The 18651-nt window shown below is 42.8% G+C and overlaps 1 protein-coding gene across 25 annotated transcripts in view; it reads left to right on the plus strand.

Annotated features, from left to right (window-relative positions):
* LOC109852009 (CUGBP Elav-like family member 1) overlaps nucleotides 1-18651 on the plus strand; it is a 406212-nt gene that overhangs the window by 331249 nt on the left and 56312 nt on the right. For all 25 annotated transcript variants that reach the window (XR_002249961.1, XR_002249960.1, XM_020422721.1 and 22 more), the window contains one exon: nucleotides 2829-2911. Coding sequence is in view for 23 of the 25 variants with exons in the window: in XM_020422721.1 (XP_020278310.1) it covers nucleotides 2829-2911 (83 nt within the window). In the remaining 2 variants the exon portion in view is untranslated. The remainder of the gene's footprint in view (nucleotides 1-2828; nucleotides 2912-18651) is intronic.

Genomic DNA, 18651 nt, shown 5'->3' on the forward strand with positions numbered 1-18651 from the left:
AACAATGATCGTTTTGTTTAACGCTACGAATAATTCTCTCCGCTTCGCGCCGTGTATTACGCGGTCGACATTAAATGAACGAGCTATTTGCATCACATAGTTGTTCCCTCGCGCTTTGTTTGCGTCTGAGAATTATTATAGTAATTTTTTTTATTTATCTTCTATCAGTATAGCACATGTACAATCTCTCACCGCTAGAGCTTGTAAAAGTATCGACACAAACGTAATAGCAGTTTATCGATGTAATCGCGTCGTTGCATGATCGAGCTCAGCTATGTCTCATACTAACGACAATATTTTTTTTTTATTTAACATTGTGTCCCGGAATATTGAATAAATATGTCGCTCGGCGAGATATTTTATATTAACGGCGATATATTTTTATATATTTAACATCGTTTCGCGCGTAATATTAAATTATCTATATCGATCTGACAACTCATTTTCTTTGAGCAAAGTCTCGCTCATGTAGAATGACCGACCGGGTTTGTTTCTCTCCGGCAAAAACACGCCGTCCCAAACTAGTTGAGGAAATTACACCGGGTTCGCAACTCGACACAGTCGCGGAAACTATCGCCATTCGGACCGTGTTGCAGGTGCACTTGGGAATACTCCGCGCCGCCGCGCAGCTTAATAATTTACTTATTAATTATTAATCTCAATTTGCATACAACGCGCGCGGACCAATTACGACAATTACATTGTGTGTCGCGGATCTAGCGAGTTATAGTAATTATATTAATTTTTCATTGCGCGACGGAATCGATAAGAAGAACGTAACGCAATTTGCATAAAATTTGTATCAAGATGAAATATATTTTATTTTTTGGAAATTGCGAATAAAAGAGATGGAAAATACAATTCATCGATAAGAATTGCAGAGGTAAGGCGACAGTGATGTTGATACTTGAACGGGCGAGGTCATTTGTAGACACGAGCGTTACAACAGGCCGACCGACGGATAGGATGCGTGGAGGCAGGCGGGTGATTTAAAGGTCTATCGAGCGATGATGTCTGAAGATTACTTACTCGCCGGAACGTAATTTCCCGGCCCCCGGCTGTGTCTTCACTCCGTAATTTACTGAAACTCGCTGGCAACACGTTAAGAATGTCTCTTCTCTCGCTACACGCGAGAAACTTCACCTCACGCTTGAAATGAAAGCTCGACTCGCAAATATTCACAGATAAAAAACATATTTTGTCTCAATTTTGTTTATTGTATGCAATCGCTAGACACGCATTTCAAAAATATCACGTTTTTGCAATTGTTGTTACTTATCTTGTTATCAAAACAATTTCTCTAAAGTTATTCCTCGCGTAATCTCGAACTACGTAGGGATAAACGAGATTTTGTACGTAACCGCGTCTGGAGCAAACTCCTTTTTTGATTAGGCAAACTAATACGTCGGTTCTAACATTCCGTCCGCACCCTACTGCCATCGGATCGGGTTGCACGATTCGCAATTATGCATTCATCGCGGTACCATGCGTTATTCAATGCGATATTGAATATCGCGTTACCAAACAAAACATTGTGGAATATCGGGATTTCCTCGAGTAATTGGAAGGCTTGTTACCGAAACTATTACCGCGATCGCATTATAATTACACTCCGCGCTTGGCGCGCCCTCTCCCTCCTCCTCCCTCCCCCCCGTAGCAGGTTTATCATAATTTCGTGTACACCGTAAATAGGGGAAATCTGTTAATTGAATCTGATCGTTATTAACTTACGGTGCCACTAACTTCGCGTACGCGACGCCTTAATTATCTGTTATTTACTTAAGCACAATGGGAGTTCTGGAAAATCCAATCTGTCGGCAAACGCAAATTGCCTCGCGTGCTGCGCAAGATTCAAAAACCGGCGGAAAACAAATTGAGGATACTGTTTATTTATAAATGTCTCCCACGGGAAGAGAAATTTTGACGAAGATGTTTTAATTTTCGCTTAATTTCATTTATCATTTTTTAAATTTAAATTTATTGTAGACAACACAATATACTACTTAATATTTTATAAACACCAATAAATTTGTTACATATTTTTTTATAATCTTTGCAAAATTCTTTTTATATTCTTCTCTCCGATACAAAGTTCAAGCATCTTCATTCCGGCTGTAGATAAACTAACGATTCACCTGGGACGTTAGAGATACCGAAGAGGGGAAGAGTCGTGTCGGTGGATGAAGGGAAAAGGGGGATCTCGCCAACGATAGAACGGCGTATCGAACTTTTGGCAACTCGTAACTATCGACCGGGTTGAAGGCTTGGATGGCGTCCAGCCTCCGACAAGCGGGGGCAGGAAGGGGGATACGGAAGACCCTTGATGAGGTCCCCGAGTGCCGACTTCACTCTTTCCCCCCGTCGGTCGTTTCCCAACCCCATATCGAAGCTGTCACCGGTGGCGCGAACTCCGCGGCCATTCGTGTCTATCATGGAGTTTCTTGTTGGGAGCCCGCATCGCGCGGGTATGATGACCCGAAATGCCCGAAAAACTTTTCATTCGCTTCTGCCAGAAAGTGGCGACGTGGTTTGATAACTTCTGTATCTCGCTGTTTTTTTCGCGACTCTCTGCGGCAGATTGCAGAAATTTCGTCGCGTCGGTTGAGCAGAGAAATTCGCAAACTAGTCTGTCGATAAAACGTCCACTGTGAGATAAATCGACCGGGGAAGAACGTGAAAATTTGCAGCATCTCAACAGCGACAAATCCACGAAAAACTGCTTAATTAAAAAAAAAAAAAAAAAAAAACTTGATTAACAAAAGAATGTTACATCGCAATTCTCGTAAAGCAGCTTATTTAATTGCAATTGTTACGTTTCTGTGTTACAGGATGTTGCTTCGTAACGTTTTACACCAGAAAAGCGGCGTTGGCGGCGCAGAATGCTCTTCACAACGTAAAGACTTTCAGCGGGGTGAGTAAAATATTTTATAATACAGTTGCAATCAACTTGAGAAAAAAACATGATTTAATTTGCGTGATCGTTACACGACTATGCACGCGGTAGATTCACATATATATTACCAAGTGATGACTAAAGTCATTATCTTCGTACGCGATGGATATCATAAAACGTAGTTACGAAGCCAATATAGACATTGCGAGCACGCGCGTAGCTTCGGGGTGATTATCTTTCGATGCGAGCGCGAGTTTGGTCATCTCTGGCTCGCAAATCATGATTGTTGCTTGTACGGTATCGGCGCGTTGTGTTGCCGATAGAAATGTTTGGATAGCGCTCGTATGCCCGAGTACTGAATCAATCGGCGGACGCAGCATCCGCTTAGCCGAATAATGAACGTTTACGCGGATAATTATCCGAGTGCCGATGATTGACCGAATAATGAATATTAATATCGTTGATCGTTCGAATAAATTATTCAAATCAATCGTGGCCGGACTCGATGAGTCTTGGAGTAATCATCGATACAAAGCGCGAAAACGGTCGTATATTACGAACAATGTATGCGTGTGTGTGTGTGTGTCATGTTTATCATCGGGACTGTTTATGCTTCTCGAGAGAGCCTATCGGTTCTCGCATCTTAATCGCAAGTGAGAACAAACGTATATTAATCGTCCGGATATTAATAAACACATATATTTGTCAGAGATCGAGAAAAATATATTCACAGAATTCTGTGATCTCGGGAGTCGCATAAACCACGTTCGGAATTACGTTGTTGACGTTAAATCCCGCGTTATCTTTCGTTTCCGTTTAGTCTCCGGTTTTACGAGCAGTGAAACCAGTTATTTAAATCGCAAAAATCCAGTAAATACGAATGTAAGGTTATGGTGTTTGTGCTAAAATCATTTATTGCCTTTTCAGCTTGGAATATCAATAGAAGATATTAAATTAAATGAGTTGATGAACAGATTAGGAAAACCGATGTGGCTGTGAGGAAATTTATAGATAGAATATACGTCGATCCTGTAAAGTGAATTGCAGGCGTTCAACAAAAAGCAGTCGGGAATTAAAACTGGCTATATGACGGAAAGTGTACACGCGAGCGCCATATACAAATGAAGAGAACTGAACAATCCTTCTCCTCGCGCGCTAATTGATTTAATTGGAGCAGGGATTAGGGAAAATTTCAAATGACGCACTTTTAAGCATCTCCCCTCTCTCTCTCTCTCTCTCTCTTTCTCTTTTGAAATATCCGAGGCCGGGACTCCATTATGAAGCCCTCTCGATCCTCTTTTCGATTCGAGATAACGCCGCGTCGTCCTCGCTCGGCTGGAAAAATATTCCCGTCGGAAAAGCGGCTTTCCTTTCTTCAGGTTTGGCGTTCCCGTCGATTACAGGGCGCGCGCGGAGAAGGGACCCGAAGATATCGCTGGAAGTGAGCCCGTACGATAATTACAGTTTCCCTGGAAACTTTCGATGCAATTACGAGACGTCATTACGAGCATTTAACCGAGCAGGCCCCGGCGATTTCATCCCTCCTTCTTCCCTCTCTCTTCCGGCCTCCGCCCTTCATATGCCGCGCGCGTTTATGCCTGAATTTACGAGAATAATTATTATCGATCGAGAGCGAAAGGGCGCGAGCTCTGAGCGCGCGACGATTTCTATGAAGCCGCTTGCGAATCGTCAACAATGCTCGCGCGATACGCCGAATATGACTAAATCGATCATAAATTACATTTAATTAAATTTGATATTTCATTACGTGTTAACTCTATCCCGAAATCTTTCTTTCATTAATGCGAGAGTAGATTTAATAATACGTGCAGCAATTATAATCTTTAAATATGTATCTTGCACATTTTTTACAATCCCGCGTGAAATCTTTCCATTTAATTTAATTTATAAGTTCCTTTACAGTTAATTTTTTTTAAATTATTTACTTTCTTTTTTGCACGCACACAGAGTGTTAAGTTTAATTAAAAATTTTAGTTCATGTATATGGTGATGCATTATTTCAAAATGTTCGCTTGGAAAAATGTTTCCTTGACCCGTCGAGCAACACTCGACGTCGAGCTTTCCTTGCGCATCGCGCGGCGGCAGCATCATCTTGGCATCGCTTCGAACACTTCATGTTCGAGCACCGCAGTTGCGGTGCAATAAGTGTGAACGCACAGTACGATTGCCGTGGCGATTTAAATCGCCGAGAAGTACTAGGCAGTATAACGCATTTTTACTACATAGCTATTTTAATTTGATTTTTTTAATTGTTTAATTTTAATGAGCTATTTTCTTTCAGGTTTTGTAGTTGGGTTTTGTTTGTGCAAAAACTACGTTTAGTTATTACTTATTAAATTTCTGCCTCGTACATGTAATTTTTGTTATAAAATAAGTAATCTGATATAAACAAGTTGCATTGGAACACGAGTGCTAGCTAAGAAAATTCCATTAGAGTTTGCAATTATAAGTTCTATGCATAATTTAACGGCAGAAAAGTACAGAACGAACAAATTATTATTTCGCAAAACACAAGTGAAACTACAAATTTTTCGGTTTTACTCTCTGAGAATCTCAACTCGTGTAACGAATGAGTTGAATAAGCCGCATAACGAAGACGCACGACGTGACTTCACTTTGTTGCCTTTCCCGCGCATGCGATCCACTGAAATTATACATTATTTGATGCATCACGCGAGTAGAATTCTACTCCGGAAGCGGACGGGTTTGACGGTAACGCGATGCATCACCGCGTAACGCGATTTTCAGCGAGGCAATTATTTAAAAAAAATTGTCCGGAGTAAACCGAGAATAAAATGGGAAAATAACCGAGTAAAATGATGAAAGAAAATCGCAATAAAAATGCGGAACAACAAAGTTAAGATAATTCTCGGATTTCTGTTCCGCTTGTTTTAGGTTTACTCGATGTTTTGTACAGTTACGTACGAAACAAATGTTCTTTACCGATCTCTTTACTCATGAAAGTAAAAAACAAGGGAAAATAAACGAAAGGCTTCGACTCGACTCTTCCAAAGAAGGTCGCGCGCCATAGAAGAGGCCAAATCGGAGGCTCTTACGCCGACTGTTAATTAAGAGGGTTAAATAGTCGGAAGTCGAGCGGCTGTACGCTCCTCGAGGAGAGGCGTGCGACGGGTAATGCTCGCGATCGGGAATAGAGTGATAGAAAAGAAGGACGGAGTTTTCTCTCCGGTGCAGAGAAAGTAAGAAGACGAGAACATTGACAAGGAAGTGGAGCGTCCTCGAGCGGCGCATAAAAAGGGAAGAAAAGTGCGGAGAGAGGCAACGAGAGAAACAGCGAGAACACGAGAAGGACGGAAGAAAAAGGAAAGGAGAGAGGAAGGGTGAATTGCAGAACGACGTTTTCGCAATGAAAAGGGTTGACTGAGTATAAGTGGGTAGCTGAAAGGAGCAAGAGTCGAAAGAGAGGAACGAGAGGAGAGAGAGGGGGGCGGGAAAGAGGAGGACGCTTAGGGGGTTGCAAACTCCGAGTAGGGGAATAAGGAGGCGAAGAGAAGAGTTGGTACATACAGGCGGGAGAAGGCAGATAGGGGGTGAACAGAGGACGGCTTGTGCATTTGAAGGAGTTTAGCTTTTCTCGTATCAGATTTCGTTTCCACGAGTGGCGTCGAGTTGAGAGGTCTGTGTTGGCTCGGAGAAATGACTCGAGAGCCCGGAACCTTTCCTCTCTCTCTCTCTCTCTCTCTCTCTCTCTTTCTTCTCTTACTACCGGCTTCTTTAGCCACCCTCTCGTAACCTTCCCATCCTTACCGAGTGCACCAACGCGTTTCAACGCTGCCGCGCTCTCTGCTCGGTACCCGACGACGACGGCAGATTTACCTCGCGCGAAAATCAGCGAAGGAGATTCTTCTGTCTTCCGCGCGCCATTTGCGCAGGTCGATGTCTACTTTCGCTGTTTTGAGCTTTTTACAACGACGTGTACAAGTTAGAAGTACGTGTGTAAATCTCCTCGCAGAAAATAGAGATGTTTCTTCAGCGTTGTTTTAAATTACGTTATTAAAACACGTCGAATAAATGTATTGAGATGAAAAAAAAATACATAAATGAAAGTTGTATAAAAGTTCTCGTCAAGAACTTCTTCGTCGAATACGGAATCAGCCGTGTTTTGTGAAAATTTGTGAGAAAACTCCGTACGACTCAGGTTACGGCAGTGCGGGAGATTTCATGCGTGTAAATCGATGTTGAGGGCGAGTGAAAAGAAAAAAAGGATATTTACGTCTATAATCGAAATAGCGGAGTATCCCGCGGCGATTTTGCGGCAAGGAAGGGAGAGTGAGCGCGTCTGGCTCGCAGCCGCGAAATTGGCGGAAAACCGTGGCGAATTTACAAGCGTGCATACCGCGCTCGCAACAATGCGTAATATTATTAAAGCGCGGCGGGACGAGAGATATTGGAGCGTTAGAGTAGGCGAGATACAAATGGAAAATGAAACCATTATACGGCGAACGCTTTGGCGCCGATCGATGGATAAGCGAAACAGCGTTACAGAAAATTCCCCTCTCGTAATCGGCGCTGTCAATCATTCATTTGAAAAATTTTTACAAGAATACGCAGTCTGGATTTCAGTCTGAGAAATATATATCATGTAGGTTATAAAATTAATATTTTAAAACGTTAAGCGTGTGTGTGTGTAGGTGATTTCGATCATATAAATAAAAATAAATATTTTGTGTTAATTTCTACAATTTTGTAAATAATCAATAAAATAAACAGCTGGTAATTTTTCTATACCGAAATCAAACAAAATAACAGAAAGGACACTAAAATTGAATGAAACGACGATAGAAAATACCGTCCTTTCTTACGCGACGCCGTGCAGTCTCGTATATCCAAAAGGACCTAAAATATTAAAGATAACGTGAGGTCAGTTCGTCGAGCATTAACGATCGATGTCGACGAGATGTCTGCCGGATGCTTGCACCGAAATTCGAAGTACATCGACCATCGGTTGAGTCTGAAAGAGAAATTGGTTGAGAGAAGGACGGAGAGAGATAGAATATGAGAGAGAAATTCGATAAACCGCCACGACACACTCGATAATTCACGTTAATAATACGGTCTGTACGCTCGATCGCGCATGTGCGGATATATGTGTGCGATGCGTGCGCAGCTGTATTGTCGCGATAACGCGATGAGTCACGCTGTGACGCTTTCCACGGATAATATCGACGCGGTCTTTGCGCGAATGTCGGTGACTTTGTCGCTCATTTCGCGACAACCTGCCACTTCCGACAAGAGAAACGCACACACGCAGTCTTTGAATATCGACATATCTTGCATATTTACACGTGCTCTGTGTGTGTTTTGTTGCGCGCAAAGCAAGAAAATAAATTTCCGATTGGTCCTCACTGAAATGTCTTTGACTGAAAACACGCAACAAAACTAAGTAAATCACGCCATTTTTCGAGCAGATAAACGTCAAACGAATACATCTTATCTCCCGCAAAAACGACAATTGCAAATTTCCGAAAAATGTATTATCATCGAATATTAAGCATAAATTATCATCAAATTTAACCCGAATAAATGACGTTGATTTAATTAGTTTTTGATTTATTAACACACGGATCTCGTCGGACGCGTGGCTTAATGAAACGCGACTGCTGGCTTATTAAATCGGACGCTTGCTGTAATGCAATCGATATGTTTCAATTGAGGCGACATGACTTCGTACATGGCAAGCAACGGCGGTCTTGAGACATTGGCGAGGTCCCAGCGGGTGGCCAAAAATAAATCACCACGGATCGTAAAGCGATAGAGACGTCGACCAACTTGTTCCCCTTTCTATTTGTTTTCTGTTTTCACGCCTTAATGACGAAGGCGAGAAACAAAGATGAACGAAGGCGCGAACGAGAAAAGACTTGACCCAAATTTCTGTCTTGAGCGTAATGCCAATCAGTTTTTCCCGATCGGTGCCATTCGTTGTACGCGTTTCCATTTTGAAAGATAAGCAGTAATTACGAAAGTAATAACGTCGCTAAACGAGGATGCATGTGACACATTTCGCGCAAAACATTAATTAATAATTAAACAAATTAAAGAGACTTCGTCTCCCGTGTAAATTGAGAGCAACGACGGGTTAGTTAACCGTGTCATTTGATAGTTTAGAAGGTGGCGTGAAAATTGAATCGTAAAACGCGTTAAGTGGCGAAACGAAGATATGTACACGTGGGGTTCGTAAACGCGCGAGGCGCAAGAGTCGTAAACCATATAATTAACTTTTGCGCTCCCTATCTCTCTTTCTATCTCTCCGTCGCGTTCGGAAAGAAAGGCGCGAGAACTACACGACGAAGAGAGACCGAACGTGTATAATTTGTCGCCAATTAAAACGGTCTGCCTTTTCGCTCCCGCGAAAAAACGTCTTCCTGCGAAAACAGCCGATTGTCGGCTCAGAAAAACGGAGTCATCGACCGTCTGGTGCGGGCGCGAAGAACCGGAAGCGTTTCCACTTCGCAGAGGCGAACGTCGTAATCGCATAACGACATCGTATGATTCTCAGGGGCGCTAACGAACACCCCTCCACACCCATTCTACTTCTCCCCTTCGACCCCGCCATTACCCTGTGCACGCTGCAGTAACAAAAAATAATGGACGTCATTATCGGTCCGAGATAATGGTCGCGGATGAAGAGAAGAAAGAACGAGAAGAGAGAGAGAGAGAGAGAAAGAAACGAAACGACGATCGGCGCGGATGGATGTGTGAGAGGAAAAAAGAAAATGCCGATCGCGGCGAAAAAGCCCCGTGCCGAACGACAATCGCACTGTTCCCGGGGATCGTTTCGAGTTTTTGCGACGGGCTGCATTTCAGCACGTTGCGAAAAATCTCGATTAACATAGAATTGAGCGAGAGGAAAAGAAAAGAAAGAGAACTATTTTCGGAGTTTAAGATTTCTTGGATAAAGTCATTATTTATTAAATGTTAAGGAAAAAACTTGAGAAATCATTTTCTCGCGTGAATACGCAAGCATTAAATACATGCTACATATTACGTTACAAGGAAGTAATCTATTTTCCGATAAAAATTTTCGTTTTATCAAAGAAACCGCGTTCTATTCCTTGCGCTCGGCAAAACGGGGAAAAATTATATGTTTAAGAGTTGATTGTCAGTATTTGTCGCGGAAAAGGCGACAACGACTTGCGCGACGGAATAGCACGACGTCGTGGCGCGAAGTTTCGCGGGTCGACCGGGCGGTCTAACGAGCGCGGAAAAAAAAACAGCGAGACGACAACGCGGAAAGAAGAAACGCAGAAGAATTCGATTTGCGCGTCGCGGCAGCGGGCTCGATTATCGTCGCGAAAACGTCGCGCGCGGTCGCTCGCGTGCGGCCGCGAGCTTAAATTGCGTCCCATTTCTCAGCAACTTTTTCAATTTGTCGCGACTCGGGCAACTAATTACCAGCCGAAATGACTTTTGCCTCGCCGGTGGTAGCTTTGCGCCTGTCCGCGACGTTGGTAGCGACATCGGGCGTCGCCGCGACACGCCGGAAACGACCGATTTTTCGAATACGCGATTGCCGGCGTGTGACATATTGTGTGACGCGGACCACGTGCAAGTGGCACGTTTGATGCAAAATTGATGGAGAGAGAAAGCGAAACGGAGAAAGAAAATCCGCGAAGCGACAGCTTGATTACGTTTACTCGGACTTGGCGAGGTTGCGCGGACGAATCGAGCAGGAAATTTTAACGCTCGGCCGCGCCGATAACGTTCGTAGGTGCCGTTATCGGAATCGTTACACGCGTGGTATCGACGTGCTCGGTTTTTAGCGACTGACCTTCCGCAATGTTGATTGCGTTTGGAAGTTCAATGACTATAATTAAGCTTTGTGCAAATTAAAAACATAAATAAGAATATTATTTAAGTTTAATATAAATTTCTTTAACAGAGAAATAGAAAGAGTCTAGTCGTATTTCACAGTTTTGCAAGTTTTGTAAATGATAGTAAAGTTTATCGCTGCGTACTCTGTGAGAAATCGAAAAGCGAGAGAAATGACGGGTCATAGTGCGCGAGATACTAGAGGGAGACTCGAAAAATAGTATCCGCTACGGGCATTAAGTTGGGGAGAGGAAAGGGAAACGAGAGGAGGTGGCTCTCAATATCGATGCCGAAAGTTGACACTTTTATCCCGGCCGGTCGTCCATTCCGGTAGCGCGCCATTGATAAATCGCAGAGGAGCAAAAATCCTCGTCCCATTTCCTCGAGATGATTTTTCATCGTGAGAGATTTGTTGCGCCTGGCAGATGAACGTCCGTTTCTGTCGCATCGTGTCTCCACGCCAAGCTGGACCGCGAGATTTCTTCTCGCAAATAGAAAGGAGAGAGAGAATCAGCGGCGCGAGGCGGAAGCAGCACTCCCGCTAGGCTTTACGTCGTGTAATCTCGGGGACCGGGTGACACGAGAACAGCGAGTGCCGGATAAATTTGTTGGAAAGAAATTGAGGAAAAGAAGAAGACCCGTAAGAAGAGAGAAGCGCACACGTGTCTCGGCGTATGAGAATGAACTGGAAACGTGGATAAACCCGAGCCACTTTTTAAAGGGAGAAAAAAAAGAAGAGAAACACATATCGCTCCGCGGATAAATCCTCTTCTCGGGAAGAGGATTAATTTTCTGAAAATGCGAAATTAAAAAAAAAAAGATTGAGGGGTGCATGAAGTATTTCCAAGAAATTGATCGAATTCGTATTTATCAACGAAAAATTTCATTTCAGAGGAGGTAACACGCGCACATCGACGATTTCGACGAGAATTTTTTGAAGCTATGAATTTAAATGCTCCGGAAATATCATTTCCACGTTTGCGTTATCGTCACAATTGGCACTAGAATTAGCGTACATTTTTATTTTTCCGGGGATTAAAATGGAAATTGTACTCCGTACGCGAAGTCAAATCCCAGCCCAATTATGAAACTCAACAATTATTTGAGCTGATTGTAGATATAATCCGGTACGATTACTGAATATTGCCAAACACTTTGGATAATTGCATTAGTAATTTATGATCTATCGTGGCGATATACATTTGCTATAACAATAAAATCGATAATTTTATTTTGCCGCTCGCTCTCGCTAACGAGTGAAGCGCACTTAAGCGACGATTGTTATTTCTACGGGCGCGAGGTGTTTTTATTTTTCTCTCGAATAGCGGCAACAGTACTTCGCTCTGCCTTTGTTAGGTGTAGAATTGAATGTAATTTCATAGAAGACACTCACTCCCTCCTTTCTCCTTCCCCTCCCCTTCTTCCCTCGCGCTCTTCCTTCTCGATCGATTTCTTGCTTGGCAACTAGGTCAACGCTTCCCTGGTACTGCTCGTGTTACGCACGTGTAGCAACACGATACAGGTGGAAAGACGCTAATTTAATTACACACTTACTGCAAAACAGATAATTTAATTATAATTTATTTTACATCGATAAATTTTTGTTTCAATTCTGCGAGCAAAAGACTTGCGAGACGATAACAACTAAAGTTTTTTACGCGATCTCTTTATTTTTCAAAAAAACGAGATCACGTTAATTAAAAGTGGCAGTAAATTATAGAAATTAATCAACGTTTGTATTCGTGTTTATCTCAAGTCGCGCCCTTCGCGAACGGAAATCCGTGATGACCGCGTAATCCCTCCGGTAAGCCGAGGCAAATCAAAAGCGCTCGTATGGCAAGTAAACTGCGACTTCGCGATGACAAATGAAACGCTTAAGTCGGGACACACAAATGGAAATATACGAGAGATGAAATCGCTCCGAGAGGGGAATTACTTTCGCGTTTATTCGGCCGGAAGGGGAGAATGTGAGTGCCCGGGCGAGCACACAATTCCCGCAAAAATCTGATTTCGAAACAATTAGTCACGCGACGATCTACGAATAATCGATTTGTCCTCGCGACCGATACACACACATATACAATCGCGATATATATATGTGTGCGTATATCAACCTGCTAGTCAACCTCAATCCAATTTCGGTGGATATTATAACATAGTATATTACCCCTTCCTCCCCCGTTTCCTGTAGTCGTCTCGTCAAATATTCCCGCCGACCACGAAGAGATCGACTTTGCTCGAAACGGCACGAAATAAAGAAATAGTGATCTTCTCATGTGACACGATGAGACAAATCTCCCTTCCTACCTGCCAGTTGGACCAACCTTCGGCACACACAGGAAACTTTCAATTTCCGGATACATCGCCCGTGGACAGCATCGAGTAACGCGCGATACAGCGTCGGCTTTATTGAACGACTCTTCCTTGAGCCTGCAGGCGATCGAATTTTTTTTCCTCTCTCGAAAATCTCTCGATCTCTCATAACTTTTTGATCTCGCTCCTCGGTTTTCACCATAACGTTTATTTTACAGATTTCTGTATAGCGCGTCACACATATTTGTTATTATTTGCAATGAGATTCTAGCTGCTTAATTAGAAATATTCAGTAGATATGCAATGTGATTTTTGATCTCGACAATTGGAATAAAAAATTTAATCTTGAAATATCTCGAACAAACTTCGTTTGAACTGCGAGCATGCACCAATCGGGAAACGTAAATTTCTCTTTAGATTTCGCGATATTATTTTCGTATTGTGGGATTTTTTTTTGAATCGTCAGAGAACGGTCGGAAGAATTTCTCTTCCTCTGCAGCGCGCTAACCTAGAATCCAGCATCGTGTTCTCTAACGCCAGGTATTTTTCGTTACGATCTTCGACAACTTCCCCGATCCCATCTGCAACTCCATTTCGCTCCCCGCGTGATGCGTCGCGGTCGAAATTCCCTACGGAGGTCGAAAAAAGAAACCGATACAAAAAAGATATAAAGCGGCAACACATCGCGCGCGCGTCGTAGAGATATTTCGCGGACGGTGAAAAAGCACGCGTTTAGAGGATCGGGAACGGGGAAAGAAAAGGCGCGAGAGGTTGATTCGCCCCAGAATGGGACACCAAAGGGATGACCCGGTGGCGCTCGGGGACATACAGGCGGAGGGCGTGTTGCCAACTGCAGTTTCGCAGCGGCGTTCTTCAAATCGATTCCCATTTCCCTGAGAAATGCGGCACGCCGACGGAAGCGCCCGCCCATGCCGGATAGAAACGCGAAATGGAAATTGATAGCGCGAGCGTGGAAGAACGAGACGGCGGCGTTCGCTTCTGCGAAAGTCATCGCTTCAGAGGGGAGAGAGGTAATCAATTGCAATTGTATTCCGCGAGCAAAAGACCGCGACTCGCGCATGCTTCTTGAATTTGAGCACAATTCGCAAAGACGAAGTGACGCTTTATCTAAGATATAAAAACTTTTGTTATATGAGTGACACTTGTGCCTGATCATTTAAATAATGGCGTTATTATTTCGAACTGTTGAACGTTCAGATATTTTTATACGTTATTACGTTGTTTCTGTTTATTATCTATTTTTATTGTAAGATGCTCAAGTGACCTAAAAACAATTATTGCAGTGCACGTGTTTCACACAATCGTTTATGTGCCGAGAGAAAGGTAAGAAACTTTGTATAAATGTTCCCGCCTACGTTTCTTCGGCGGACGGTAATGTAACTAGATCATTGACGAAAACCGTCGATCGCGGCACAACGCGAGGTAAATTCGTGGCGCGAGTAAACAGATGTCAGTCACGCATAAATGATCGCGCGTCGCTCGTGCGCAACGCGCGTGCACACCCACGTGTATCAATCACCGCCTAGTTTACCGAGTGCTGGCTTGCCAAGTAATTTAATCACTTTTAGTGCCCCATTGGTATTCCGGAAAATCCGGGCAATCGAGTGCAACGGATCCTGCGAGCGCGCGCCGATCGTTAAATCATGACTCGTAAACTCGACGGCGGGGGCAGATTTGTCAAAAATAGGAAACGACATTTTTGCATCTCTTTTGTCCCGCTGGAATCAGCAGAAAATCACATTCGCGGGCTACAATAATACCGATATTTCACAGAGAATAATTATTCACGGTAACGCGCGCGAATAGAACAAACTACGCAGTAACTGTCGCGAGTTTGTTAAAAAGTTTCCGTGGTAGGTGCAGTTTTCCCGATGAAAAATCCGGAAAATCCGCAGTAGCGAATCCGATCGCGCACGTGTCACTCCGTCGCGAGTTAAATTATGGCTCATAACTACGCTCCGCATTTCCGATGAGAAGCGGAGACCGTAGTCTTTTCTATTTTCCGCACGCGAGACAAAGAGACGTAAAGCTTTTATTATTATCAATCCAATTTTCCGAAACACTTCCCTCCGAACGATTATAGACGGCTAAACTTACGCGGACGCGCGTCAAAATAGTCTCACCTAAAAAGTTGTGACTATAAAGGGTCGTGTTGTGTGTAAATACATAAAATTGTGTTAGAGAAAATAATCAATATTATATTATGAACAAATATAAAAACAAAATCGCGCAAACATCCCAGTGAAAAACTGCGGATCTGCGAAATGTTTGTTTTCTTTTTTTTTATATTTACATTAGAAAGAAGCAGAATTAAATTCAACAGTTCGCTGTACTGCATTTTATTTAAATATACAAACGGACTTAAGCTCTGCTCTGTGCAGTCTGAAGTAAACGGATTTATATTCAAATATATCATTCGCGCAGATATCGTTTAATTTCCGTCTGTTCAAGTACGAAAAAAGAGAGAGACGGTAGAAAAGCTGCGAAACCTAAGTGTGTACCACAGAATCGATCCATCGAACTTACAAACCTCTCCGACAAAACGCGGTGCATTCACTAATTTTTCACGAAAAGATGCCGAACGTTTTCCCCTCTTCCCCCTCCGACTTTCCGGACGGGCGACTCCAGCGAAAACCGGCGACGCGCTGCGACGGAAATGAAGACGAGATCGTATGCCGGATAAGTCGTGAAAACTCTCGAAAACTCACGGTCACGCCAATAGCTTTGAAAAGGGTTCCGCGAAGGAAACCGCGTCGCGGAAATTGAATGACGACGCGTCGTTTACAATCCGCGCCGGAGACCGTCCGAGGATTCCCCGGTCGCGATAACGATGACGTCGTCATCGCGCGTTGCGATAAAAATTTATGCACTCTCTGCGACTGGCGATGAAATAGGTCCCGGGCGATGGCGATGCTCCAAATGTGATAATGTATCATTTCCCAGCGCGTGTATCGATTTCGCGCTCTGTAAAAAAATTTGCTCGTAAATTATATTTCAAAGTTCGAAATCGTTTATAGACATTTTTATATGAAACCCGATAGTCAATGTAATTATACGTGTGTGTATATGTATTACGGAATAAGCACATATGGGTATCGTTTCGATAAGGATAGTATAAATATAACTTTCATATAATATGAGCAAATGCGGTATAAATTTAAATACATATTTTAGAGATATTAATATTATATGTTAACCAATCAGCAATTACGATCGGGATCCAATAGATGATTAAAACATAGTTTATAGCAGCAGTATTTAATTAAACACATTTAACTTATATCAGAGTATCAATTTACGAATAACATTTAGTGAATGTTTAAACAAACTTAATTTAGGAGTATCTATTTTGCTACATATTAATAACAAACACACGTGATTGATCGTGCATTTTAGCATGAAATTTGCTATTTGTTACAACGCGAGGAATCTATTTCGCTTTGTATATAACGACGCTGCTGCAAAAGGGTTAAAAAGACTATATTTTTGTGAAATAGCAGAATTGATGATCTATAATCCATATTGATGTTTATCTACATCTCTTTCCTGCAGTTTGCATTACCTACCAAACAACCATTATTCATAAATTTAATCGGCACGTTTGCTCCTGCATCATAACATTCACCAACATTTTATTCTTTTTCATTCCAACGTGGGATTGGTCCTCTTGTATTTTACTATTCCCTTCATAGAGAAAACATCAGTATCGTCCTGTTTTTCTCGACTCGCGTTTATTCTCGCTCTCTACAAACAATTCTCTTCATTCGTTAGGAAATTAATATTCTACCATATTTGTATAAACAACTTTTACTTTCTAATTAAAATATTTAAATTACATGTAAAATTTCTATACAATTCTAGTATAGAATATTACAATATATTATTTCATTTTTGCTCTCGATGCAAAATTGAACTTCGTATATTTCAATGTTTTGCGCTGTGATACGAGAGATAAATACAAATTTTAAAATAATTGTACGGATAAAATATCCAGTTTCGACGGACTGAGTTATCAAGCGTGTCTACACATTTAGCAAGCATGTTTGTCATCGAGCAGAGTCGAGCAGAGTCGAGTTTCCATTTCTGTTTTCGACGATATTCAGACACAATATATTTTTATATTTCTTATTATTAATAACGTTGGTTCATATCAGCGATTATTCTTGTTATGTCTTGTTATTCTGATTTGATCCGTTTTTGCAGTCGGTTAAAAATTTTAGACGTCCCATTTGTTTTTACACGACCCTCTTTTTCGAGACAGAATTACAAAAATGTCCGGGGAGAAACGGCGGGCATGAACTACGGTTAAAGATAAACGACGTTGATGAAACCGCTCTTGAGAGACAGAATTACCAAACGCGGCCATAAATTTGATGGGCATGTTTGCTCCCGTCGCGCAAAATCGACCAGAAATTGATCCTTTCTCATTCCAGGCCGCCGCGCCTGCACCGGGCGCTCTCGTATTTCATGTTTCCCTTCATTGAGAACATCGGTTTCGCCGTGTCGCGGCGCTCATCCCCCGCTCTCTGCTTCGCCGCTCTTCGGATCGCGCGGATGCACGTGGCGGTCGCATTTTTTTTCACCCCCGCGTTGCACCGTCGCTAAAATCCATGCAGATTTTTCACGAGGCTCTCTTTGCCGCGCCACCCGTCGGATAAAAAAAACCCTCTTCCGACGAACCGCTCTCTCACTTTCTCTCTTTCTCTTTCTCTCTCTCTCTCTCTCTCGTACCGCGCCCTTTTTTCATTCTGTCAACGCTGCCCGACGTGGCGGTATGTGAAACGAATTTATAACTGGCGATACGACGGCCAAACCCTTGAGTCGAATACGTCGATTTTAATACCCGCCAGCGACGCCGCGCATCCTGCGTCCCCCTCTTGGTCCATCCCGCCCACGCGGCCTTGTCACTTTCGGGGCAACCCCTCGAATGTCAAAGCGCACCCCGGCCGATCGGCTTTTACCGTGTGGATATTGAATTTATACCGCATATAGAGAGAGAGGGAGAGAGAGACTCTATGGTAGGAAATATGCGGGCGTGCATGAACAAAAGCGAATATATATTTTTCTCGGCGATTGAGTACTGCCGCTATTGATAGTACTCAAAGTTCGCAATTTTGTGTTTCACAGCGTCTGCGTGCGTGGCTTTTGGTGCGTTAAGTAGATAAAAAACAATTTCAACAAAGTTCAGATATTCTCTGCAATAAATATTGAAAATTAGACAAAACAAAATATATTTTATAGAAATATTTTATCGGTGTAACGTCAGTATAGATTCTTTTTTGTAAACTCCACTGATCTCTTTCTGAATCATCCGAAACATCTTGGCAAATATTACAAATTCTGCCGACCGTACAAATATCACAAAAAGCACCCTCTCTCACTCCGCCGGATATTACGAGCAAGCCGCAGAGATTAAAAGTCGCGAAAGTCAGAGTCAGCAGGCGGCGGGAGCGCGAACTGCCACTTTTGTAGTTTTGTCGGCGATTAAAGTGCAGAAGAGAAAGAGAGAGAGAGAGAGATCGATGTCGAGATGGTGGTGGAATTCGCGCGACCCGGACGGGATGAAGGCAAGG

Source organism: Pseudomyrmex gracilis, unplaced genomic scaffold (assembly GCF_002006095.1).
Source record: "Pseudomyrmex gracilis isolate BER0280 unplaced genomic scaffold, ASM200609v1 scaffold_23, whole genome shotgun sequence".
NCBI lineage: Eukaryota > Metazoa > Arthropoda > Insecta > Hymenoptera > Formicidae > Pseudomyrmex > Pseudomyrmex gracilis.